Source organism: Nyctibius grandis, chromosome 4, assembly GCF_013368605.1.
Source record: "Nyctibius grandis isolate bNycGra1 chromosome 4, bNycGra1.pri, whole genome shotgun sequence".
NCBI classification, from domain to species: Eukaryota; Metazoa; Chordata; class Aves; order Nyctibiiformes; family Nyctibiidae; genus Nyctibius; species Nyctibius grandis.
The window spans coordinates 28774965-28801053 of record NC_090661.1 but is presented as its reverse complement, the minus strand read 5'-3'; the positions used below and the strand labels follow the sequence as shown (position 1 = coordinate 28801053).

General features: G+C 43.0%; 3 protein-coding genes across 11 annotated transcripts in view; all 3 read right to left on the bottom strand.

The window, feature by feature from the left end:
* Positions 1 to 2827, bottom strand: part of ZFYVE19 (zinc finger FYVE-type containing 19) — a 29593-nt gene extending 26766 nt beyond the window's left edge. For all 9 annotated transcript variants that reach the window (XR_011047919.1, XR_011047913.1, XR_011047914.1 and 6 more), the window contains exons 1-3: positions 2695 to 2827; positions 2015 to 2136; positions 135 to 188 (exon numbers count right to left, since the gene is read on the bottom strand). Coding sequence is in view for 1 of the 9 variants with exons in the window: in XM_068397634.1 (XP_068253735.1) it covers positions 135 to 188; positions 2015 to 2136; positions 2695 to 2748 (230 nt within the window). In the remaining 8 variants the exon portion in view is untranslated. The remainder of the gene's footprint in view (positions 1 to 134; positions 189 to 2014; positions 2137 to 2694) is intronic.
* FREY1 (Frey regulator of sperm-oocyte fusion 1) overlaps positions 1 to 26089 on the bottom strand; it is a 433428-nt gene that overhangs the window by 38599 nt on the left and 368740 nt on the right. The gene's annotated exons all lie outside the window — the stretch shown is intronic.
* Positions 8119 to 24603, bottom strand: LOC137662694 (embryonic protein UVS.2-like). The gene is made up of 11 exons (XM_068399352.1): positions 24535 to 24603; positions 24346 to 24370; positions 23284 to 23421; positions 21738 to 21855; positions 21028 to 21206; positions 17198 to 17279; positions 16173 to 16300; positions 13432 to 13547; positions 12887 to 13112; positions 11667 to 11785; positions 8119 to 8449 (listed from the first exon to the last, which is right to left on the bottom strand). The coding sequence occupies exons 1-11, from the start codon at positions 24601 to 24603 to the stop codon at positions 8219 to 8221; spliced, it is 1431 nt and encodes a 476-aa protein (XP_068255453.1). The 3' UTR covers positions 8119 to 8218.

Here is a 26089-nt window from a genome sequence, read left to right as displayed (position 1 = left end):
TAATCTATTTCTGAACAAGCAAATACCCACATCAAAACCCCCACTTTTGGTGGTCTCTATAGCGGAAAAGGAGTGAGGACCTGTAAGGCTACTCTGCAGCAGAAACAACTGTCTGATTGGCAAGTGCAACTCACTTTTTGTAGTTTTCTGGTGGTGACCATTTTGCTGAACTGCTTTGAGATCCCTCTCTGGAAGACAAAAAACCAATTTCTCTGAACTTAAGATACTGGCAATGCCTCAATCATCTAGTCTCTCGACTCAAGATGAATCAGGATACGTTTCTCAACCTTCTGATACAGCCCCTTTCATAACCTCATTAATATGGAGAGCAATGAGCTTATGGAAGGGATTAATATAGCTGCCTAGGACAGCAGGGGACTTCATTTCTAGTCCTTTGGTCCAGTTGTTTTGCATCTGGACAAAATGTGATTTAATATGGTCACCAGTGATGCAAAGGAGAGGGGCTGAAATACCCTTGCCTCCCACAGCCTGCACCTCCCAGTTCAGAGAGCAGATAGAGACCAGTAAGGTAAGGCTTCCAGGGTAATTAGCTTCCATGCAGCAGAACACTCTGAAAGGAGCTGTGGTACGCAACAAACACAGAATTATATAATGCACAAGCTAAACAAAATGTTACAAAAATTATTATAATACCACCAGTATCATAATGACATCTTCTAGCACACTTGAACACTGCACACCACAAACACATCTTGTGTAACCATCTTTTACTTTGCTGTATTTAGGCTGAGCTGCTAAACTACACACTTTTGTAAGGTAGTTAGCATATTTTATTCATTCTTAGAAGTCACAGCTACAAACACATCTGCACTGTGCTAAAGCCTGTATAGTAACGAATGAATGCAACATTGTTGGACTGCTTTCCAGTTCTAAGGTTTCAGTTCTGAAAGCTATTTGCATGAAAAACAACAATACATGCAGCTTACAGAGCTGCAGCCTATGTGTATTATCTATCTGGTATCCAGTCAGGGAGGACTTTTTTCTGCTTAAGTATATAGTACTGATATTAAACAGACGAGAAAAAAAAAAACAAAAGAAACATGGAGAAGGGCTGCCCTGTTTTCTTACTGGCTTTGGAATTGTAAATGGAAATCAGAAAATTTCAGAACTGAAAGACTGAATACTGTATTTTCACCATCAATAGCTCACTCTGTTTTTGTGATCCAGTGCTTCTGAAATTAAGACTTCTGCTAATGAGAGGCTATTCTCCTTTAGACACCTGCAGAGCCAGAAAATTCCCCCCTCACTGATGAAAATTTCTTGCTATAGAAAAGTGAGGAAGAGAGGTAAGAGAAATGCAAGATAAGGAAGAGAACACAGAAGAATTGGTTGAGAAAGGGGTTCTGGTGTACACTTGTGCTCTTGTGTTACTTGTTCACGTGTATAACCCATACTGCTGCATAATTGCATTTTTTTTGTTTTCAACAGGCAATCTATAGGTTATGTTTGCAAATTTTTTTTCTTTTAAAAGCAAACCAATTTTATGCTACAGAATTTTAAGTCTTCAGGCTACACATAGCGGAGACCCCTCAACAATGAGGATTTGTGTCACTGTTTGCCCACAGGGGTAATAACACTTTGAACATCTTATTATCAGGCCGTTCAACTACTACACATCTGAAAAGACTGTCAGTGCTTTCAAAGGGGTGTAGATTTCTGGGCAGTAACATGGTGGGGCTTAACCTGGTCTCATCTAGCTAAGACATCCACATGCATTCAGTGTCCATCCATGAAGATTTAAACCTGGTTCTTTCAGACTACTCTGTCATCATAGAGAACAGCCTCACAAATCCTGATTTCTGTCTTTGGACTGCACAGCTCATGTAACAGCAGTTCAGTAACAGCCTGGCTTGAAACACCAGGGTACAGGCAGTGTGCATGTGCAAATGCAAGGCACAGCTCTCACACAGAAATCCACAACACAACACTGGGATGCAAAATAACGAAGCAAAGCATGATACTGTCTTTGGGTGAAGAAACACTCCTGTCTTACCCAGTTAGTTTTCCATGACACTGCTTGCACACCTTCTGCTGGGTGCTTCCACAGCGGGGAACAACAGCACTGAAGCTGAGACAGCCTGAGCAGAATGACCGTCCGCAGTTCTTGCATCCACACTGCAGATACAAGAGAGGGGCAGGTCAGGGCTTCATCACCTAGTCACTGTACACACCCCATTGCTCTGGCTGGCCGTATGCAGGAACAATGCCCATGCTGAGGGGCACCAAGAATAATGCTAGGGTTATGCTGATTTTTAAAGAGACTTTTAGCTGCTGCTAAAGATATGGAGACTCTCGAGAGCCTAGAGCACCAGCACATAACTCCTGCTAGAAGCAGGCACCATTTCGTCCCACAGCATAATGAAGTGTGTATGTGGGAAATTCTCTGAATCAATGACCGAACATTGCGTTAGGGAGATGACCTCCAATGACGATTTTTTCGCTTTTTTGCAGTGACCGCACCGATTTAAAGACACAGGCGCCACGAGAGCTCAGTGCGCAAGCCGGGACAGCAACGCTACGATGCTGGCCGGGACGCGTCCCTCGGCGCCGAGAGGCTGGCAGCCCGGCTCCCCGCTCGGGCCCTCGCACTGCGGGGGAGGTGCCCGCGGGACCGGCCGGGCTCCGCCTCGCAGCCGCTCCCGCCCGCTCCTGACCCGCCTCAGCCGGACTTGCCTCTTTCTTGAAGACAGAGAACTTGGACGCACACCCATAGCACCGGCTGTCCATGGCGCTACCGCCGCCCGCGCCCTGCCCGGCGCTCAGGCACTGCGCTGCGCCCCCGCTATATGCCAAGCTCCATAGCTCCCCCCCCCACCGCCCGCCTCGGATCTTTCTTTAACCGCCGCAGACGCAAAGCGCAGCAGCCAGCCGGGGCTGCCGGTGACGGGGAGGCCGAGTCACGGCCCCCGCCCCTCACACGCCGAGCCAGGGCCGCACGGCCGGATGGGAGTTGTAGTCCTTCGAGCCACACTTTCCGCCTGCAGCCGCCAGGCGGCTCTCCGCCTACGAACTACACTGCCCAGGGCTCCGCGCTGCGCCCGGCTCCGGGCACGGAAACATCCGGTTCTGCCGCGCGATGCATTGTGGGATCTGTAGTCTGATGCCGCCATCCCGCGGTCGGGGCCCGGGGAGACTCCATTTCCCGGCAGGCAGCGCGGCGCCGGGGCTGGGGTGGCGATGGCCGGCCGGTTGGCCCCTACGCCCTGCGGTGGGTGGGGGAGGAGGGGGGTCCGGCAGCGCCTCTCCTCGCCACGAGGGCAGGGAGGGCGACCGGCCCGACGCCACGGTGTGGGCGCTGCCTCAGCCTCCCCGCCCCGGCCTAGCTCTCTTTCTGGGGTGTTCCCTGTTCCCACAGTACGGAAGGGCATTGCCGGTTCTGAGGCGGGAAAGGGGTGGCCGGCGGGCTGGGTGCTTCATTGGTTTCTCGTTATGTGGTTGAGGAATTGTACAACAGTTCCAGTATGGCTTCGCTGCCTCGTACACCCACGTGTGCCGTGCTCACAGTACAGCAGACGTAGTTAGTACGGTGTTGCACTTTTGCCCATTAGCTTCAGGCGTTAATAAGACAGAAGGTGGTTCTCTAACGCTGACAGGGTTACACTCGAGTTATTCGGTTTTTTTGTCTTAAATCTGTGGTGAGATCCTGGTTCAGAAGAGCATGAAATCAGCTGAACCACAAAACTCCAGTTATCCCCAGCCAATACTTCTGCCAGTGTCTGTGTGCCTTCAGAAGTCAATGTCCTACAATGTTTGTAAAACAAAGTTACTGAGCGTAGTTCTAGGTACCATTGGTTCCCATGAGTCATCTTGTTAATTATGTGGGTTTGCAATTACATTTTGCGTTCTTTCCAGTTTAATAGGTAAGTCCACACTGTAAAGACCTACATAATTAAATTAGGAAACTGAGTGATCTTCAAGGAAGACTCAATAGAACAAAGCTAAATTCAAAGAAAAAAAAAAGGGTTTTCCCCTCTCAAGCTTTCAGGTTTTTTTAATGGTAAAGAACATTTGAAAGTCAACTGTGTAAAACCTGGAAGCTAAACTTTGCACCTGTCCAGCACTTGTATTAGAGACCAGCTGGAAATTCCAGGTACTGTAGGCATAAAGCAGGGAATCAAGGCAAATATAAAAGACTTCATTTGACGTTGTCTTTTCTATTGAGCTGGTCAATGGGAAAAGAGGAAGAGGAAATTTCAGTCTGAATGTTATAGTGCAACCTACTGATTGACAGGTGCATTTTGGAGTGCCACTCTTTAATACAAAATATGAGCAGCGACCCAAAGAACCTTCCTATACAGAGAGCAGCACCAACAGAGGTGGACGGGAGGGAGCAAGAGAGTTAAAAAAATGGAACTTACCTGTTTGGAAACGCCTTGGCTGAATTTGCCGAATGAAACAGAGTCGTGACCAGGGCAGGATACCTCAGTCTCCCGGGGCTGGGGATAAGGAACGAGGCACGTTCCCGTTCCCCTGCTGGTGTCCACCAGAGGGAGCCCGGCCCCCGCAGTTCTTCCACCTCCTGCACCAGAAGGCCATTTGGCAGCTGAACAGTAGCAGCTTTTCTTTATTTCTTCTCTTGCCTGCAGATGTTTCCCATGCTAAAGGGAACTCCGATTATTAAAATCCTATGTGACGACTTAGCCCATAAGGTTTTCAATTTCTGTTTTAAGTGTAGGAGAGATTAAAAGGTCTTTGGTTCATATGTCTTCTCCTTTGCCAAACTGCAGTTGTGCAGTAAGTTGTACATTCTCTGTCCTACATAGTTATAGCTGCCAAATGCTGTGTTCTTCTCTAACGTGCTGTGAAACTCTGCCCCAGTGTATTAGACTTGGCCTTGATAATATTAGGGCTTGATGACTATAGTGGAACGCATAGAGAAGTAAAACTTTTGGTCTGAAAAAGTTAAAATTGATTCAAAATGTCGCCGTCCGCCTGCTAAGTCTCCCAGGATGTAATGTTTCTCCTTGCAGTTCAGTGTGATAAAAAGGGCAGATCATCACCACAGCGAAATTGCAAAATGAGTTTCAGTACTCTCTTGCTGTTTCAGTAGGCTCATTTTCTTTTTCTAGATGAGGAACCAATTGTACTATCAGCATGCCAAAAGCTGTCCTTATTTTCTGTCAGGCATTGGGGTTCTAGTCATGCAAGCAAGTGTCGTCTCAACCACAGTTATTTACTTATGTAAGGGAAATGTGTTTTAAATTAAACAGAAAAAAAGACTTATGAGTAGTACATTTTTTGTGTGTTTCTGTACTGCTTTATTCCAGGCTGGTTTTCTCCTACTGCAGTAATTGACAGATCTCTGTTCTGGTTCTTACAGATTACAAAAGCATACCACTTGAAAGCCCTGATTTGCCTCCCAGATAGGAACCTGGACAGTCCCAAAGCAGGTAAGATTGGAATACATGGAGACAAACACTCCTGTCTCTTCCACACACAGAGGTTTGTGGAACTGGGTCTCTTAGCACAGATCTGGTTTTGTGCACAATTAAGGTAATACCTGCTTGTGTCATGAGGTATGTACGTATATGGGAACACATATATATTGATCACTGCTAGATACCTCTGGCTTTTAAGGTTAAATCCTTAAATGTTGGATTTCAAAGGTGTGTTAAGTGAATGTTGAACTTTCATTAGAACCGCTCAAAATCCTTCTATGGTGGTATTTGAATCCTAAACTTTTGGCTATACTGTCCGTTGTGTCTACTGGCTGGTCATTCTTAATTCATATATCTCAGAATATGAATGTTAATAGCAGGCTTATAAATAATTTTTATATATGGGCAATGCCTGTTGTGGGAGGATTATTGTCTGTTAGATGCAAGTCCCCTTACACTGTGCAGTTGGGTACATGTAAGCTCTTAGCAGGGTTTGTGAATTCTACAGCTTCTCCATTTAAGATTCACAACTAACTGTGGGTGAAAATAAGCAGCAGTCATTACAAGAACGATACCATTCATCAGGATGTTTTGTATCTTGCATTTTCCTGTTTGGTGGGCCACAGAATTATAGATGAGTAATGTATAACTAAAGTGGACACTGCTGGCAGGAAACCAGAGATTTTAGCACTAATTAGAGGAAAGCTGAAGGTTTTCATGTCTGCAGAGGGTCAGGAGGTGGTTTGGAACATGTGTGGAAGCTCCAGCTAACATGCATATCCCTTAACAAAAGCAGTTAACAAGGACCCCTAACAGAACTCATGAAAAGCGGAACCTTGAGATGTCAGACTGAAAAGCCTTTCATATGAAAGACAGAACTTATTCATCACATTATATTTCTGCCTGTGTGTACATTTAGGAATACATTTCTACATCATTACTGTTGAATTAATGTTTTCAAAACAAATTAGATTGGAGCCTTTAGCCAGGCTGCGTGCTCTTTGGGCCTACAACCTGCCTGCAGGAAGAGCTTGCTTACAAATAAAGCACCCTGATCAAGTCACATTGCCATGTCTCAGACTCCCACTTAAAACCGTATTTCTAGGGACAGGTTGCAAGACTAATATTCCTATATGCGGCACACTGCTGTTTGAACATGTTGTTCATGCTCCTTTACCAAATATGGGTGAACATCTAAAACATTGGACCTATGTAGAGCCCCACATCAGGCCATGGGAAGGGAATCTAAAGTAATACTCAGGTGACAAAGCTGTTCAGCACTGTATATTTAGAATAGAGACCCAGTCAACTTTGTATACAATAACAGTTATCACGGGGTTATTACTTTTGCACCTCCCATGAAAGTCCTCAGACTCAGGGAGAAGAATTAGCTTTTGTACAGTCTGAAGTTGAGGCTAAAAATAGAAACAGAGTTTAATTTTCTCCCATGCTGCTGAAATTGTTACATCCTCCAAAGAGGTGCCAATCTAAATAGTGAGCCAAATTAAATGAAGGAATACTTTTTATAGCCAGAAGACAGGAGCTTGTAAGAACTACAGAGTTGCCGGCTGCGCATGCACTTTCCCACCATGATGCAAGCAAGCTGTAGACCCTGATGTCCACAACTGATCAATTATCATTCTTCTGAGGGTGAAAATTAACCAGTGCTTAAAAAGGAAAACATTACAGATCCTTAAAAAAAAACAACCCCAAACCAAGTCAGCATTCAAAATTTTCTTGGCTGCCTTCCTACCACCAGGAAAGCAAATGGGCATTTTCTACGTGCTCTTGTTCACAAACGCATAATTGCAGCAAGAACTTTTGTTATTTATTACATTTTGGCATCTTCCACTTTGGCACTGGCATTTAGTTCTGAATACATCAAGTCAAGGCAAAGTGTTAGCTGTCTACAGTGGTGACTTCTTTCTTCTCTTCAGACATCTTCTCAGAGGTGGAAGATTTCTCACTACAGACAAGGTACTTCACACCTAATATGTTCTCCAAAGTTACTGGCTCCATTTACATTCAGTGGACTTTGCAATCGGTTTTCAGGCCTCATTTTTAAAAAATATTTTGGTAATACCCCATGGACAATTTCAATACCTGACTCAGGCTGCAGCAAAGTGGCAACAATAGGTGCTTCACTCCGTTCCGTCTCCCTCACTGCTTGTTCCTGCCACTCTTAATCATTTCTTTAGTAAATCTGTTCCCAGACCTCGTTCATCTCACAGAGGAGTAGTGCAGTTCTTTGAGTTGAGATGCTGTACAAACATCCTCATTAGCACCTTCAGTGTAAAGTGGTGATTTCCAGGCTAAGCTAAGGTGCCTGTATGAACTGTGTAAGTGAGCTTGGCTGCAAAGCATAAACAAACACGTGTCTGAAGGGTTTTCTGTATGCATACTGGAATGCACGTTAGGGTTGGGTAATAACCTTCGTCAGAATACAGGTTAAAGTTGCTACATACCCATATTCTGAAATTTTTATGGGCACAGTTTCTAACACGAAAAGTTCTTGAAAATCTGCTTACATAGTTTCAGTTCTGCTATTGTATTTCACCATGCAACACCAGCAACGAGAATATTATAAAAAAAGCTTACAGTTTCAGACAGAAGCATCCCATGGGCAGGAACATTTTTGTCCATAATTCACCATGCAAATTACACCACTGTAGACGTAAGACTAAGATATCAAGCTTCAAGCTTGTTAAAGGTGTCAGGGAGCTATATTTTTTGCTGAAATTGGTGGCATCTTGACTTTTACCTGTGGCTAGCCGGTCTCATACTTTCATTCTGTGCTTTCAACTTCCATCTGTATAGTGCTACCTACCAAACGTATAACTCATCACGAATCCAGGCAACTCCCAAACTGTATCACTGTGAAATTCAACCAGCACAAAGTTCCCAGTGGAAGTAAAGTCTGCAACCTTCACTGTCCCACAGTAAGGGCCAACTGCAGGTGATGTAGGTCGGCTTCCATCATGGATAAGCAAGTAGTCATAGATGCATCTGTCACTATCTTCCAGCTCAAAGGATAACATTTTGAGAGATATCTGGAGAAAATACAACCAAAGCACTTTGCTTCCAATTTATATCCTTTTCTCTTACTCTTTGTATGGAGCAAGCATAAATAGTCTAAATTCCTTATGTGCAAGCACCGTTTTTTATTATGTGTTTGCACCACATCCTGATCCCATATTGTAATGCAAATTAGTAGCAAATTATTTGCTTAGTTCCATCAGCATTTGGATTGGAAGGAGAAGCAAGGGACAAGATTGATCTCGTATGTTTTAAATTCTTTTCTCTAGAAAAATATAAAAACAGCACCTGTGCAATGTTTCAGTTTTCTAGTGGAAACTCTTACCTAGGGATTATTCTGAACAAAGCCTACTAGAAGCTAGAATGTATTGAGTTCTGTCCAGGGGCGGATCAGGAGCGAGCTGAGAGTTTGTGGGTGCGAATTAAGGGGCAGGCTGGCAGGGGTGATACTGTTGTGGGTGTCTATTACAGGCCACAGGATCAGGATGAGGAGGGTGATGAGGCCTTCTACAGGCAGCTGAGAGCAGTCTCGCAATTACAGGGCCTGGTTGTCATGGGGGATTTCAACTACCCTGATATTTGCTGGGAGGCCTACTCAGCCAGCCATCCTCAGTCCAGGAGGTTCCTCCAGTGCATTGATGATAACTTTCTGATGCAAATGGTGGATGAGCCAACTAGGAGAGGAGCGCTGCTGGATCTTATCCTCACTAACAAGGAGGGTCTGGTTGAAGAGGTGAAGGTTGAGGGCAGCCTTGGTTGTAGTGACCATGAGATGGTAGAGTTCAGGATCTCATGTGGCAGGAACAGAATAGCTAGCAGAATCATAACCCTGGACTTCAGTAGGGACAACTTTGGCCTTTTCAAGCAATTGCTAGGGGAAATCCCATGGGACAGGGTACTAGAAGGTAAGGGCGCCCAAGATAGTTGGTTAGCATTCAAGGACTGCTTCTTCTGAGCTCAAGATCAGAGCATCCCAGCAGGTAGGAAGTCAAGGAAGGGTTCCAGGAGACCTGCATGGTTAAACAGGGAACTGCTGGGCAAACTCAAGTGGAAGAAGAGGGTGTACAGATCATGGAAGGAGGGGCTGGCCACTTGGGAGGAATATAAGTCTGTTGTCAGAGGATGTAGGGAGGCAACTAGGAAAGCTAAGGCCTCCTTGGAATTAAACCTTGCAAGAGAGGTCAAGGACAACAGAAAGGGCTTCTTCAAATACATTGCAGGTAAAGCCAACACTAGAGGCAATGTAGGCCCACTGATGAATGAGGTGGGGGCCCTGGAGACAGAGGATGCAAAGGCGGCAGAGTTACTGAATGCCTTCTTTGCCTCTGTCTATACTGCTGGAGGCTGTCCTGAGGAGCCCCGGACTCCTGAGGCCCCAGAAGAAGTCAGGATAGAGGAGGAATCTGTCTTGGTAGATGAGGGCTGGGTCAGGGACCAATTAAGCAACCTGGACGTCCATAAATCCATGGGCCCTGATGGGATGCACCCGCAGGTGCTGAGGGAGCTGGCGGAAGTCATTGCTAGGCCACTCTCCATCATCTTTGCTAAGTTGTGGGCAACGGGAGAGGTGCCTGAGGACTGGAGGAAAGCGAATGTCACTCCAGTCTTCAAAAAGGGCAAGAAGGAGGACCCGGGTAACTATAGACCGGTCAGCCTCACCTCCATCCCCGGAAAGGTGATGGAACAACTTGTTCTTGGTGCTGTCTCTAGGCACATCAAGGATAGGGGGATCATTAGGGGCACTCAGCATGGCTTCACCAAGGGGAAGTCATGCTTAACCAACCTGATAGCCTTTTATGAGGACATAACCCGGTGGATAGATGATGGTAAAGCTGTGGATGTGGTCTATCTTGATTTCAGTAAAGCGTTTGACACGGTCTCCCACAGCATCCTCGCAGCTAAACTGAGGAAGTGTGGTCTGGATGATTGGGTAGTGAGGTGGATTGTGAACTGGCTGAAGGAAAGAAGCCAGAGAGTGGTGGTCAATGGGACAGAGTCCAGTTGGAGGCCTGTGTCTAGCGGAGTCCCTCAAGGGTCGGTACTGGGACCAGTACTATTCAATATATTCATTAATGACTTGGATGAGGGAATAGAGTGCACTGTCAGCAAGTTCGCTGATGACACAAAACTGGGAGGAGTGGCTGACACACTGGAAGGCTGCGCAGCCATTCAGAGGGACCTAGACAGGCTGGAGAGTTGGGCAGGGAGAAACTTAATGAAATGTAACAAGGGCAAGTGTAGAGTCCTGCATCTGGGCAAGAACAACCCCATGTACCAGTACAAGTTGGGGACAGAGCTGTTGGAGAGCAGCGGAGGGGAAAGGGACCTGGGGGTCCTAGTGGACAACAGGATGACCATGAGCCAGCAGTGTGCCCTTGTGGCCAAGAAGGCCAATGGCATCCTGAGGTGTATTAGAAGAGGTGTGGTTAGCAGGTCAAGAGAGGTTCTCCTCCCCCTCTACTCTGCCCTGGTGAGGCCGCATCTGGAATATTGTGTCCAGTTCTGGGCCCCTCAGTTCAAGAAGGACAGGGAACTGCTAGAGAGAGTCCAGTGCAGAGCCACGAAGATGATTAAGGGGGTGGAGCATCTCCCTTATGAGGAGAGGCTGAGGGAGCTGGGTCTCTTTTGCTTGGAGAAGAGGAGACTGAGGGGTGACCTCATTAATGTTTATAAATATGTAAAGGGCAAGTGTCAAGAGGATGGAGCCAGGCTCTTCTCAGTGACATCCCTTGACAGGACAAGGGGCAATGGGTGCAAGCTGGAACACAGGAGGTTCCTCATAAATATGAGGAAAAACTTCTTTACAGTGAGGGTGACTGAACACTGGAACAGGCTGCCCAGAGAGGTTGTGGAGTCTCCTTCTCTGGAGACATTCAAAACCCGCCTGGACGCGTTCCTGTGTGATATGGTCTAGGCAATCCTGCTCTGGCAGGGGGATTGGACTAGATAATCTTTTGAGGTCCCTTCCAATCCCTAACATTCTGTGATTCTGTGATACTGGTACAAGCTAAATTCACGAGAGTTCACACACATGTGTAAAGGTTCTCCCTTGCTGAACACCTCAGATACCAAGATCCAGCACAAGTTCTTAAACTGGGTTTTTGTGTTCAGAGTTTTACTCTGAGAATGCCTGCTCAAAAAGTGACATTACAGCTGTTATTCTCCAAGGCAAAAAATGATTCCATTAGAGAACACTAATGCAACCCACAAATGAATTCATCTGTGCCATACCTTGTATCCTACTGGAGAACTGATGACCCAGAAGCATGCTCGGTTTTGGGGGTATTTATTGGGGTAGTTTGGAGAGGTGATGACTCCATTTGAGTCTGTGAAAGTATCTCCACAATTCACTGAGGAGTAAAGGAGAAAAACAGAGAAAGGCATGTTAACAAGAGTATTTTGGCAGTAGAGGTGAGCTTGCTTATTGTATTCTTTCTTCAAACCAAGAAAAAGCGTGCTACCATGAAAATCTACTGCTGAAATATTTTATTTCTTTGCTTAGTATTTGTATCAGCAGCTGTACTGACGGAACCAAAAACATGGCTGCTAAATAACCCTTGGAGGACAGGAAACAGCTGTATCTAAAGCTGTATCTGTCTTGCAATTGAGTGTTACCACATTAGCATAGCATTCTAGTGGTACTAACTTACCACACTTTCAGAAAAGAACTAGCTCAAGTATTCAACATTGCATTATCAAGCTAGATCTAATGTTATCTAGAAATGGCTCCATCAAGACTAATGCAAAAAGAGTAAAAATGACACATTTCTAAGACTTCTTCAATTTACGCTTTTAAAAAGTTTGTATTTTGAGTTGAAATAAATAAGGCAATAACAAGTTATTTGGGCTACTGCCTTCTAACTGAAAGCATGTTGCAGCACAACAGAATTTTATCCAACCGTCCATAATGCATGTGTATGTTCGTAAAACAGACACCCCTCAAGTGACTACAGTAACTACTGTGTTTCATGTAACATAACAAAAGCCTTTAATTCACAAAGTGTAAGGTACCCAAGGTTAGTACCTCTCCCGTTGCATAAAATGCCACAAAACCTTGAATACCATATTGCCCAGATACTGGGTTTACCTCTCATTGGTTGAGATTTCTCATTGAGTTCTGCAGTTCACTGCTCCTATTAGTTACAATTGCTGCATTGTTTTTATTTAAAGAAATTGTTCTAAAGATGTGAAGAAGCCTAGCAGAGGCTCTCAGAAGAATGTGAGTGGGTTCTCAGGATTACTAACATGAGACCCATGCAACATCCCATTTTCTGTTTCCTGCTAACCTTCAGCCCCATCATTGCCTAGCCTTCTGCATTAGCAATTGCTATGGAAGTGTAAAGAATAACACAGAAAAAAACCTACTCTGGACCACATGTTCAAAATTTTCAGTTCTTCCATACAAATACCATTAATGCTGTTCTCCAAGCTCTGTAAAGGAGTGTTCATACCCCTGTTGTAGGAGGCTCTGAATCCTGTGGCTGTAATGCTCTCATCACTTGCAAACTCCACCAGCATTGTTGATCCAGATGCCACTAAGGAGGGCAGTGGCCCCTTCCCACAGTATTTGTCCAGCAAGACAGGGGAATTCTTGCTGTTTCCATTGTAAATTTTTATATAGTCAGAAGAACAGTCTGAGGAGGGTTGGAGATCAAAAGCCTCAAACTGCAAGAAAATCTTGAGAAACAAGAAAATAGATGTTGGGTTTAATGCTATACACAGGGAAAGACTCAAACCATCCAATTGTTATGAAGTGAACTAGGACTTCATATTCATTTTACTATCCATGTATCACTGAACTTTTACTTTCTGTATAAAAAGAGCATAGAATTTCACCTAGCTACCCTATTACTGAGACTGTCTTTTCATTCACCGTGTAACAAAATAAATGTCTTGGTCCATGAAAATGACTCCCAGAGGACAGTCATAATAATGAAATAATGCTGTGTAGCCTTGACACTGTGATTCAAACCTTTTTTCTCCTAATAAAAATTACCTTACTTCGACGGATGCGGATCAACCACAGGCAGTTGCTATTGTTCGGATATGGGGATGGGTAATTGACAGAGGAGAACGAGCCTTTGGATTTAGGCAACACAGAGCTACAGCAATCTGAAGGGAAGAACCAAACAGTATTGAAGAGAATGAAAACTGCACAAAAATCTTCCAGAAATGCCTGACAAATCTCTCCAACCATTTGCATCAGTCAAGCTTGTAAAAGAGAAAGGAATTACAATGCTTACAATTGTGTTGATGTTCCTAGTGTAAAAGTTATTCAAAACCTGCAAGTGAAATAAAGCTAGTTAAGGTACTTACCTGCTTCAGCTACTAACGTTTTTTTTAAAGACAGCAGGGCTTCACTCACATATTTGAGTTTACTAAAAAAGGCATGGATCTTTCATGAACTTCCTTAACCTCAATCACAGGAGTAGTTTCAATGACATCAGTACATCAATTCCCATCAGCAAATGTGTGTGTATTCATAAGTGTATGCAAAACTCAAACTTGAAAACTAGATTCTGTCAAAGCAAAGAGGGGCAGTCACTGGGGGAAAACAATAACAGAGAGCACTGAAGTCAAGCTACAGACCTAGTGAGTGGTATACAAAGTCTGATCTCATCTGTCTTTTGTCTTTCCACAGGTAGTCTTCATTTATTGCACTATGTGTAACTCCCCAGATTACAAAATATGAATATATGACATCTGAACATATGAATTTATGACATTTTTCTCTTGCTCCCTACTTTCCCTGAGACAACCAGACTTTTTGTCCTTTTTTTTTCACACCTGAGTTTTTCCTCCTGTTTTTTAAATTTAGCCCTTTTCTTCCAAAACATATAGATCTAATTATGAAGTTACATAATAATGGTATTGAAGTGTGATTCACTCCCGGCCCCACTGTCAAGAATAAATATTAAATACTGTTATCGCTATCTTTGAGACCACGACAGACACTTACTTAAATTGTAAACACATCTTATCTGAAGTTAAGAATTTGGGAGGAACCACTCTCAGCAACAATTTCTGTACCTAACGATCCAACTGAAGGAATGCTGATTCTGACTAATTACTGATGTTTATTTAACTAAGTTATAACAATTCAGAGCAGAATTTGGTACACTAATATTTAGGCCATGTTAATGTTTCTCGCTGTTTTGGTGGAAACAAATTGAATAATGTCTCAGAAAAGTCAAATACCATATAAATCAATTAGCCTATGTATTGGGAGTCAAGGCAAAACCTGTGCATTGCAGGAGCACATCTGGTGTTTTACCTGTGTTTTATGCATCTCAACTGAAAAGTTCCTGCTACAGAGGAATGCCAGGTATTTCTACACCTTAAGACACCACAGTAATGAGTTAAGAAATGGATGGGTGTCCTGGTTTGGCCTAAACCAGGCCAATTTTCCTTTCAGTGATTTTTACTTTCAGCTAAGTCTCCTCTAAGTAACTGCACTTTCTGAAACTAACTGCGTGTTTTGCAGACAGTGTCTGCTTCTAGGACTGATAACACTTGAAGTTTGTAGTTATCACTGAGGCACCGGTAGGGATGTTATGCAGAAAGGCTCTTGCTGTATTTATTCTTAGAGAAACCAAGGTCACTGCTAAATTCCTTACGGCTTATGAGTGAAGAGCCGCAGGGGGGTCGCACCTGCAGGGAGAAGCGGACAGGGCAGGTGACCCAAAATGGACCAACGAAGGTATTCCATCCCATACACGTCATTCTCAGTATAAAGTGGGGGGATCACGAGGGTCTTGGTCTGCTTTGCCTGCTTGAGCCAGCTCGAGCCTGCTTGGGCCTTTGGCCTGCTTGAGCCTTCGGCCCTTTCTTTTCCCTTCTCGCCCTTTTGCTATGGCCGGTGACCCAAGAGGACTCTGTCTGTTTTCCTGCTGCCCCCAATCCCAACCCGTGCATCCCTGAATCCAGTTCCCGTCTGTCGCTGGGCCCAGCCTGGGCCTTCCTGGAGCCTGCCCTGCAGTGCCGGTGGTGAGGTGACCGACATCGGGGGAGCTCGATCTTGGTTTTGTATATATTTGTATATATTTGATTATTCCAATATTATTATTATACTCTTTTTCATTATTATAGTTTATTAAAACTGTTTTAACTTTCCAACCCATAGGTCTCTCTCCCTTTTCCCTTCGGGGCGGGGGGAGGGGGGGAGGGTTAACAGAGAGCATCTGCCACAGGTTTAATAGCCGGCCCAGCTTTAAACAGTGACAATGGGACAAGGAAGTAGATAACTATACAAAAAGCCTGGGGAATTCCCCTCAAAGAGATGGTCTGATCAGCCTAAATGGCACCCATACTTACAGCCCTGCAGTCATCTTCTTATTGAAAGAAATCACAAACTTGCTGGCACTACTGATGCTGGCACTAAGCTATAATCATGGCTGAGGATAGCTTACATGCTTTGCAACCTTCAGAGCTTTCATGAAATGAGAAGTAGACACAGGTAGCAACCATGATTTCTCTGATGGGTTTTGCTTATGTCAAAAAGCAGGGACTAGGTGAGGATAACTCAGAATGACAGTGAATTACTGAAAGTAAATTGTCTTTTCCAAGAAGGCAGCAGCTTGTCACAGGGACAGGTCTGTTTCCACATGCATACCAGCCCTCTTGTAGGGTGAGGGAGAGATGTAGGCTGTGGGCTGAGTTCCTTTGGGGGATGCCGTGACAGTGCCTACAGACATCAGCTGTATAAGGATTCACATGCATTCTATCTACAGCACTTACTGCACTTGTAGAGCTTGTTGATTTTAGCTACATCCAAGTTACTGAGCCCTTCTCTCTGCCCAATCGGTATAGAAGGTTCAGGAACTGGTACGATAGCTGGTTTCCCTGGAGTGCTGGAGAAATCATACCTGTAGAAATAAGGAAATCACATTTCTAGATCACTTCTCTTAAACAGTGAAGTTCTTCAACTGCATAATCTTATTCATGTACAACATGCACAGAATTTCAATGGAAAAAGGCAAGAAACTTCTCAGACCAGTTAGTCTTCCCTGAAGAGGGGCAGCATGGCAGCCATTTTGTGTGCATCAGCTCAAAGCAAGAAACAAGAAAAAGCTGCATTGTCCCCAGTGAGGAAAGCTTTCACCAATGTCCTGGTAAAACCTTCATGGTTCCAGAGGCAGAGAAGCAGGAGTAGTTCTGTCTCAGTTACTAATTGTTTATTTGCTATCTGCTATTTCCTGCCTCCTACTAGACAAGTTTTATTTCATGGTTTTGTTGTTACTTGCTACTGGAAATAAAGGAGAAGGTACATGACACAAGCTTGTACATTATGGACTAAAATGCAACCTTAGACAGTGTTCCCAGATGAATATGAGGCAGCACACAACATCTTAATGATATAAAAAAATTCCATCTTTCTTCTCTCTGTATGTAAATATTGTTGTCTATGATCAGCTGTTACTACATTAATGAAATCATTTAGACTTCAGAACTGTTTTAGATCAGTAGAGATATCAGTAGAGATAGACTTTGGACCATAGCCACATCAAAGGCTTCTAGCAAGAGACAGGAGTACAGTGAAAGAAAACATTGTCCTAATTTTTTCTTCTATCCATATCAACTCTGTTTTCAATGAATCCTGCTGACAAAGGAAGTAAGCTTACCCTTAATTATGTCCATTCACTCAATTTTAAGTGAACAGCAAACGTCATTCCCCGCACAAACCAATTCCTTCTTCATAGATCTGAGCTGAAGATCTGAAAGCTGTTTGCTCCTTAGGAAAGAAATCTCAGAAAACAACTTACGCGCCATAGTGCATCACTGAAGAGTAGTCATAGGGAAGGCCCAGGTTTTTGGAATTCACTTTTCCAAAGTTCCCTTGTTCCCCTGTAAGGTAGGAAGGCAACATTTCAGTCAGAACAATTATTGCTGCTCTAATAGTGCACTGCCTGCTGTCATAATCCTAAGAGTAACTTAGGATACAAATACTTGTTCTCATGAGCTCTTGGATCTATCAAAAACACCAGAGCCTTTTGAAGCCCATGGGAACCCATTTTCACTCAGTCTAGTAGGTTTCAGAATATAAACAAAATCAAATAAGTCAAAGTTTCATTATAATCAATAAATCCATTCCACTCTTCAAGTGAAGGTATTCATCTGTCCATTTTCATTAGGGTGTCTCCAAATAGATTTCAGTGCATTATCTTGAACATTATAAGCATCCAACATATCTCCTCAAAGCTGCATCCATCCAGAGGGAAATCTGGGTAACCATCTAGATCAAAAATTCACAGGTATGTGTGGGTGACCACCAACCTGTCTTGCTGAGTTCTTCCACCAAAGGGTTATAAGACCACAAAAGAAAGGGATACATTTTGCCTGTTACTCACACCAAAGGACATGTTATCAGCCATGTTCTGGCTTTGTCTCTGGTCAAACCCATCAGCAGTGACTCCAGTGAAGTGATACGACTCCCATGAAGCAAGGGCACTCAGTAAGATCAGCTAGAAACATTCTGTCTGAATATAGCTGCTGATATAGCCCCTCTCATAATAGCTGCTGAGCATCTCATTGCTTTTCATCTGTTTAGTCTTTAAAAGCCCATATGATGTAAGAAAGCATTACACTGATACAGGACTGGGCCCCAGAGACACAGACCAGAATTCATGTCACTTAGCTTTTTTTCTCTAAGTTAGGCACTGAAGCTATTCATCAAGGCTCCCAGGATAGTTGGAGGAGAGAGAGAGAAAGAGAGACACAGCTGGGAGGAATTTAATTTCAAGGCACCTATTTCTCTCCATTGACTGGAGATCATGCATACGAACTGCACACTGGGTCTCTTGTCCATCGTAAGACAGGCAAGCAAGGTGTGTCAGAGGAGGGAGCTGAATACAGTCAGCCTGGCCTTGAGGCTAATGCCGTAACAACTGAGCACTCCTTTCCAGTTGAACATCTGTACCTTCATTATTGTAACTAATGTTTTGTAAACCACAGACCATCTGGACAAAGAGTTCAGCGTTGGACACTAGTCAGAAAAATCTCTGGAGTCTGCACAACTTGGCCAGCAAGCTTGCAATCAGAGCCAGTTTCTTCCAGTAATGTCCTTCATCACTGGTCCCAATGAGGGCTAGGAAATGTAAAGAGAAGCTTTGAAATCCTGAGTTATAGAAAGTTTGGGGATAAGCATGACTTTGGAGCTTTTCATAGCTCAAAAACTCAGTTAAGGTTCAAACTTCTTCTCAACAGCACTGGCTTTCCTGACTCTGTTAGGTTTTTATCTCAGTTCCTGTTATCTGCTATTCTGACTTCAGAAAGAATTATCAGCAAGTGCACAGCTTCTTTTGAGGTGATGAACAGAGAACACAGTTCAAATGCAGTGAAACATTTAAGCATATGGCTACTGTTTGGCACATAAATGCTTTGCTGAATTGGTTTGCTAAAAAAGAAAAAGTCGCAGCCTGGCTGGACAGAGACGCTGCCAGCAAACTAGTATCTGCCTCACGACACGCAAGAGAGCTTTGGCTGTCTAGACCTGCACACGTGTGGGGACTTAACCCATCTTTTCCACTCAAAAAAAATCCCAAAGCCGCCTCTGCCAGAATCTAAGTGTAATGACTCAGAAGAGCTGAAAAAGAAGCTTTGGCTGAAGACTCTGAATACAGGTTTTTTTTCCTCAAAAGTTTGGGAAAAACAAGTGGAGTTTCAAATAGCTAAGTGGACAGCAACCTATCAGGCTGCATTTTGTCAAAACAAAGAAGTAGGATGGCTTCCAAAGTGAATTGCTGGGTAAAAACAAAATCCAGCAAACATCCACAGTATTGCAGTCCTGGCAAGAGAAAAATAGCTTGTGTGGGAGAGCTGGGAAGCTGCAAAAGGTCTTGAGGTCTAGTTCTGCACCACTGAGGTCAGGGGGAGCTCTGATATCAGCACTGTTAACAGCAGCGTGTTTGTACAGGAGATGTACACTAACAGTCCTCATGAACATAGCTGTGTTTCTTCATTTCCTTTTCCCTGCATATCTTTGCATTTTTTCCCTACAGTGCTTGTGCTGCACACACTCTGCATTCTAACTTGCTTGTCATGCCAACCATGGCAGCCTCCACTCCTGGTGAATGCTGTTAAAACACTGAAGATATACCCCATCTCCTTTTGCGTAGTCTCGTCTTCTTCACCTCTTCCCTCTTTTCATGATACTGTGCCTGAATCAGAGCTTGGTTACATCTCTATCCTCTAGGAATGATGACATCTGAACCTGTGGACTTCCCCCTGCAAAACTAGTGTAAGATTTTATGTGTGTCTAGTATCTTTGGTATAACTTCATGTTTTCAACTCCTCTTTCCTAGCACATCCTTTGCTAGCATTTCAAACACGACACACCCTTGTTGTACAATGGCAAACAATTCAGAGCAAAATTACACCTTAACACTAGAGCTGAAACCTCAATAAAGAACAGCACAAATGGAATTTACTTAGGATATTATGGGAATAGCTGAAAAAAGTTTGGAGAACGGTGTGTTACGAATTTGCAATAAAAACAGTCAAGTTCTATCTGGAGAAAAAGATAGATATCTTTTCAGCTGTGCATGACATTGAAGAGTTGAATATCTTATTTGTTGAAGAGACTAGAATTTGGTATTCAATTGTCTAGCCTCATTTACTATTATTTTCTATAATGAACAAAGTACACTATTATCTTCTTATAATTGTTGTGGGTTGTCCAGCTCTCTCATAGCTGAGAAGTGATTCCTTGCATCCTTTCTTCCCCTACTTTCCTTTTATGTACCACTTTCTCGCTTTCCCTGGGACCTCCTACCATTCACTCTACCCTCCCCTCCCCAGAGCCTAGAGGTCTGCATACGCCCCCATGTTCCCAGCACACAGATCAAATAACACATGCCCAAACTATTTATCCTGCATTCCTTTCCCTAAATAACATTCACTTGTTTTACCCCTACAGATTTACCAGTCCTGATTGCTCCCCATTGCGCCTTCTTTTCATGGCAGTATATATTATTCTCTCCTTAAGGAGGAAATAATTGCAGTCCTTCCTCTCACGTCATGCCAGGTCCCAGAATTTTGCACATGCTTGTGGCTGCATGTGCTTCCATTCTCTCTGCATTGAGTCCCTTGTTCATCTACATTTTAGGCTATATGCATTTCACTCACTGCCAGTGCCAAGATGCCTACCTGTTGCCTTCCCTATTTCCATGGCTTTCCCTAAGACAGAGTTGCTGTGTGATTCCCTGCTTTGATCTCTGAATATCACCTTTTACACCACCTCAGCTAAAATTTCCATAGTCTTGCTTCCTGGCTAAGTCTTTGCAAGAACATTCTGCATTCCTGATAATCTTGGTATTTTGGATATAAGGTGAGTCTGGGCTCCAGATGGCAATCAAAATAAGAACATAGAGCTACTTTCAGGCTGCATCTGCCTTGGAGGACCACAATAACGTAGGTGTAGCCACAGAAATTCCCCTAGTGCAAACACTGAATGAGAAATTCCGTCACACTCAATGTGCTGCTGCTGCAATTCAGCCAGCATTAATCATGATTCTTATTTGCATGGCTGTTCACAGAAGAAACGTTCTCCTTTATCTGAAAGTATATGTTTTCTCGTAAGATTTATTAGACATACCTGCGACAATGTGTTCCCACATAATCTTGACAAACTTGTCCCGATCACTCCGTGCCTGTTCATGGATGAAACCCAGTGCGTGGCTCATTTCATGCTGAATTGCTCCTTTATCCATGCAACCATTTTTCACCAGGCCTACTGCTTGACGTCCTCCAATTTTTCCAAAGTAAGACCAGCAGCTAAGAATAGGCAATCAATAACCAAAATGATCACTTTCAGCAAATACAAACAAATAGATGTACTGATTATGCCACCAAGGGCCTCCAGATGTGCAGCCACAGAAGGGGACACGCAAATAGTCACTGGCATGAGATATCCAGGCTTCCAAAAGCTGCCAAACTGCACAGAGGGAGAAATAAAGCCTTTGTGATGAGTATGGCAAATTTTAAATGGTTAAGATGTTAAAATGGCTAAGTAGTTAAGCAAAGATCCTGAAACAATTATACTTCTTTAATTTTTTACACCAATTAAGGAAAATATATAATTTTTAATTATACCCCATTATCTTTAACTCTACATGCATATTTATTCCTGCAGCCTATTAACTGATGTAACTACCAGTATATCTAAAGAAAAATGAAAAATTGCACCTGCTCTCTGAATCTTGACTCCTAGGATAAAAAAGGGCAATTACTTAAAGCCAGATCAAAACAGAAAAGAAGCTGAAAGACCTTTTGAGTGCTTTCACTCCCAGGAGACAAGAAGCTTACCTCTGCCCACGTTCAACATACACATAGTCTGTTTCTGTAGTGCGATTTACAAACTGCACACAGGTCAGTGTGGAGATCTCTTGCAGAGCATCAGCAATCCAAGACCTCTCTGTCACTGCTAGAAAGAGAAAGGGGCCAGGAGAAATATTCCTTGGCTGATCAAAACCAAGGTGCATTGATGGGGTGCATTCCTTTAAAACTTCACAGCACTCGTTAGCTTTTTATCACACAAGTATAATAAAAAAGAGCACAAAGCCTTCAGAGATCTTCAAGTTGATTGGACTTTTAAGGGGAGATGCAAGAATTATAGCTGGCCCTTATGCATATTCCATAGGAGACAGCTGATGGAAAGCAAAAGACTGGCATTGTTTCTTCCATTAGACAGAACGGAAAAAATGAAACAGTTTCAGATACGAATAATTGGATTAAAGTATCCCAAATGAGCCGTCTGATGGTAGCTAAGCACTAAAAACCTACTTTGTTTATCAGAGATAAACACAGCCCTTGAAATCACTTGGGACAGCCAGCGTTCAGAGGCTCTGAAGATCACAGTGTTTCTATTCACGTACCAAATAAAAATGGGAGTGTTTATCTACTTTGGAACATTTTAGCCTAATTTGGCTTCCTCAGTTATGAATCATCTACAACTGATTTGTATCTTAATTTCCCCATCTTTAATGTTTGGAGAGAGGGAGGTAGGTGGAATAACCTTGACCTAACCACAAGAATATATGCTGCAGTTCTGGAAGCACGCACACCGAGAAGCAGCCTAGATAACACAAAGACTGGTCTCTCCTCAGCTCAAATGATAACATGGATTCCCTTTCCTCAGGAACGGGAATCAGGCACAGGCTGTATTTCATTTCATGCCATTTTCTCTTAAGGTAAGATCTTTTAAGAGGGGTCTGTATGGAAGCCTCAGACCAGAGAAGCCTCAGCAGGGGAGAGACAGAAGACCTGCACAGCCCATATGGTCTTCTGGAACAAAATTTTCTAGATTCAGGCATTGGTCCTGCAGCCTTTTGCACAGGACAGAGCTATTGACTGACTAGAGGGAAACAATAAGGGAAAAAATATCTCCAAGGATTTTTCCTCCATTTTTGCCTCTACAGGATTTCTAATGCGGGAATATTTCTATGAGAGATCTGAAAGAAAATTATAGTGTTCAAAAAAGTGCTCCTAGTGGTAATTTTGACAAAATACATTCATAATGTGAAAAAATTGTATTTCTTCTTCTGTACTTGCTAAATATCAAAGTGCATTGTAGCTAGCAGGAATGAGCTAATATTTGTAATTAAAATTAATTAGCTGCTATTTATATAACAACTACTGCCCAAGTAACCACATATTTAAGTGTCTGTAACTGAAATGTTTGGAGTCTTAGCCAAACTGCCACAGGGCTAACAGATTAGCAAAAGAGAAGTGTCAATAAATTCTCATTTGGACAAAGATTGCTTTTGGTGCATGCCACAGAAACATTTTAACAGAGAGTACAGGGACTGGAAGATCAATGCTAACTTTACAGCATCCATTTGCATACACTCACAGAAATCAGAAGAGATGTTAATCGGAACCTTGACTAGTCCATCTTGTGACTTGGGCCATAAACAACTCTCACAGTTAATTGCACTGCGTCGTCCTCTTCTCAAGAGGATGTCTCCTTCATACACAGCTATTTCACCACCTGGCAGATGAAGAAAATAAAGAACATACAAGGCACTGAGAAGGCAAATAGATGTGTAAAAGGGAGATGAGAGGTAGACACTAACCAAGCTTTTGTACCTTTGGAAATTTCTTTCACTGAAGTCCATTTCCCAATAATGTGAAAAAGGATGAGTAAATTAAGACTGACTGAATCTAGCATTCACAATACGCTAACACTGGTTAGGTCTCCCTTGCTTCCTCGATAGAATGGATTAATATTAATATAGGTGTCATAGTGCAGCTGTAATCAAAGTCGTGACTAAATATATTTTAGCTTAAGAAGCTTTGGGAGCCTTCAGAGTGGAAGGCTAAGTATTTTAAGTCATTGTTCTCTTCATTAGAGCTTATGGAATTAAAGAAAAATCATAACTGACCTGTAAAAATGGGATGAATCATATAAAATAAATGACTATTTTTATCATGCATATTGAATGCATGCAAGCTGTTAATTTCCAGGTTAACTGTTATTTTGACATAAGACATTGTGACATGCTTCTCAGTTCTGACTCCAAAATACTTGGAATACATTTCTCACAGACAAGAGCTATTGGTTATTATGCCAAAAATGTACAATAGTCTTGGGTACAGCAGACAGGGAAGTGCCTTATATCACACAGGAAAGAAATCAAAGTGAAAAATATTCTGATTTGCCGAGGCTACATATGGAAAAGAACATTCCATGTAGCAATTGCTCAATAAGTCTTCTTAATTTCTTTATCATGACAGCATAAGTAATCACACTGAATGCAACTTTAAAACACATCTGAATTCTGTGATTTGTTTTCCACTGATGCTGGAAAATATTTTCAAAGGTAAAAATATACCAAATAATGAGAATGAGGTACAGAGAAGCAGCCCCACCAAAACCTACAGTTATTTGTATAATAATTACAATCAAACTCACCTAAGTCATTGTTTCTTGTAGCTATCTGCAAAAGAAAAGCACATATATTTTAATACATGCTTATCTCCATAGCAGAAAACTTCTGTCATGTAGAATCACAGCACTAAAAGTCTGTAACTAATTTTAAGATAGTCAGAGCAACTCAGCAGCAGCAATGTAAATTCTCAACATCTGAGAGCAGGGACACACCTGGACAGGTTTACTTAGTGCAAAGCTATAGATAAATGCTAAATGAGTTGGCAGGAGAAAGTACTTCATCCTCAAGTTTCTGAGATGATCTTCTCTGCTCTGCAGCTCAGTTCTCAAAGCTGTGGTTAGTTTACTTGGGGCAAGTTTTATGGGAAAGCTGCTGCTGTTGTTAACAAGTGTAACAAAATTAGATAACAAGAAGTTATTTTCACAAAACAAACAAGCTGCAGGACCTCTCAAGAGAATTTCCAGGCTCTCATTTCTTATTTATCTTCAGAAAACAGAGGAAGTGGAGCAATAGGAAAGAAAGTCCAGCAACCTTAAAGTGACTCATCTTTCATTATAAGAAGAATCCATGAGCTGCTGCAGGTCCCCTCACTGCTCGCCAAGGGAGAGGATATCCAGCAGTAGTCTGTTCACAGCAAAACGCAATGTCAAGGAACTCTTTGATCCATCCACACTAACCACCTGTCCCAGAAACTCCCTAGCTTACACTGCCAGAAGCCACCCTGCTCTGTAGAGCCCATCTGTCAGCCTGCCACCTCTATGCACAGCTCTCAGCCAGGCATTGCTGGCCAGGAGCACTGGAAATCTGTTGGAGCCAGAGACTGTTGGTTGAAATTGTTTTTCCAATGCCGTATTTTGCACTATAATCATCATTAGCAGTGATCATGTGTCTTTCGGGAGGTTACAAATAACCAAACCCACCAGCTCCCAGAGTTTTGGCTTCTCACGTTCTGGGAAGACCTCCTTCCTTTGATGTCCATGAATAGAAACAAGCCTGGAAAGGCACGCTGAATCCTAGAAAACCCACACTGTAACAGTAAGCCACGCAATGGGAACATTCACGTTGAAACCACATGCACACCACCATCGGCAGGGAGATGTTGCCTTCTCCTCCCGGCTTCAGCCACTGCACAAATACCTAGTGCTACAGAAAATCCTAAGGCTTTGCTGCATCAGATCTTTAAGAAACAAGCAATAAAACCTTTGGAATTGCCTACAAAGGCAAGAGTCAGAGGAATCTATGTGGTTCACAGCAGGTCAAGATGGCAGAGGGTGCCTTTCCAGACAGGTGTATGGGCTGGTCCTTTGTTTTTAAGGAGTACTTTGCTAGGAAAAGTTTAGCTGATATTATGTAAATCTTGGCGACTAATATTTTCATTTTACCCTACTGATAGTTTGTTCCTAAACTTTCTAATATATTTCTGTGACTTCCACAATTCATCTACAGTTATAATATCCATGTAGATTACACTGCAACAACGAGGTGCAGACATAAAGGATCTCTTTTGCTTTGGCTGATAAGAGGATGAAGTTCAGAAGTCCTCATTAGTTTGTTACAGCAGTAACCAGAGGTCCTCCCGTACAGTTCCAAGCAACCTCCATGTCTATTCAAGATCAGGTTCAAAAGCGAGACAGAGGGAGTCACAGGAGCACATTTCTGCTGCTACACATCACAAAATGACAGGGGAGAGAGCAGAAGTTATTAGACAATAAAAGCAAAAGAACAAGACTAGATCAGTGTGCAGAGCCTGGAGCTGGGTCACTCCAG

Coding starts and splice junctions, on each gene's coding strand:
- LOC137662694 (XM_068399352.1), bottom strand. CDS start 24,603: ATGAAGTACTTTCTCCTGCCAACTCATTTAGCATTTATCTATAGCTTT. Junction 21,207..21,737: donor TATGTTGAACGTGGGCAGAG/GTAAGCTTCTTG, acceptor GCCTATTCTTAG/CTGCTGGTCTTACTTTGGAA. Junction 13,548..16,172: donor CAACAAGCTCTACAAGTGCA/GTAAGTGCTGTA, acceptor TCTTCCCTTCAG/ATTGCTGTAGCTCTGTGTTG.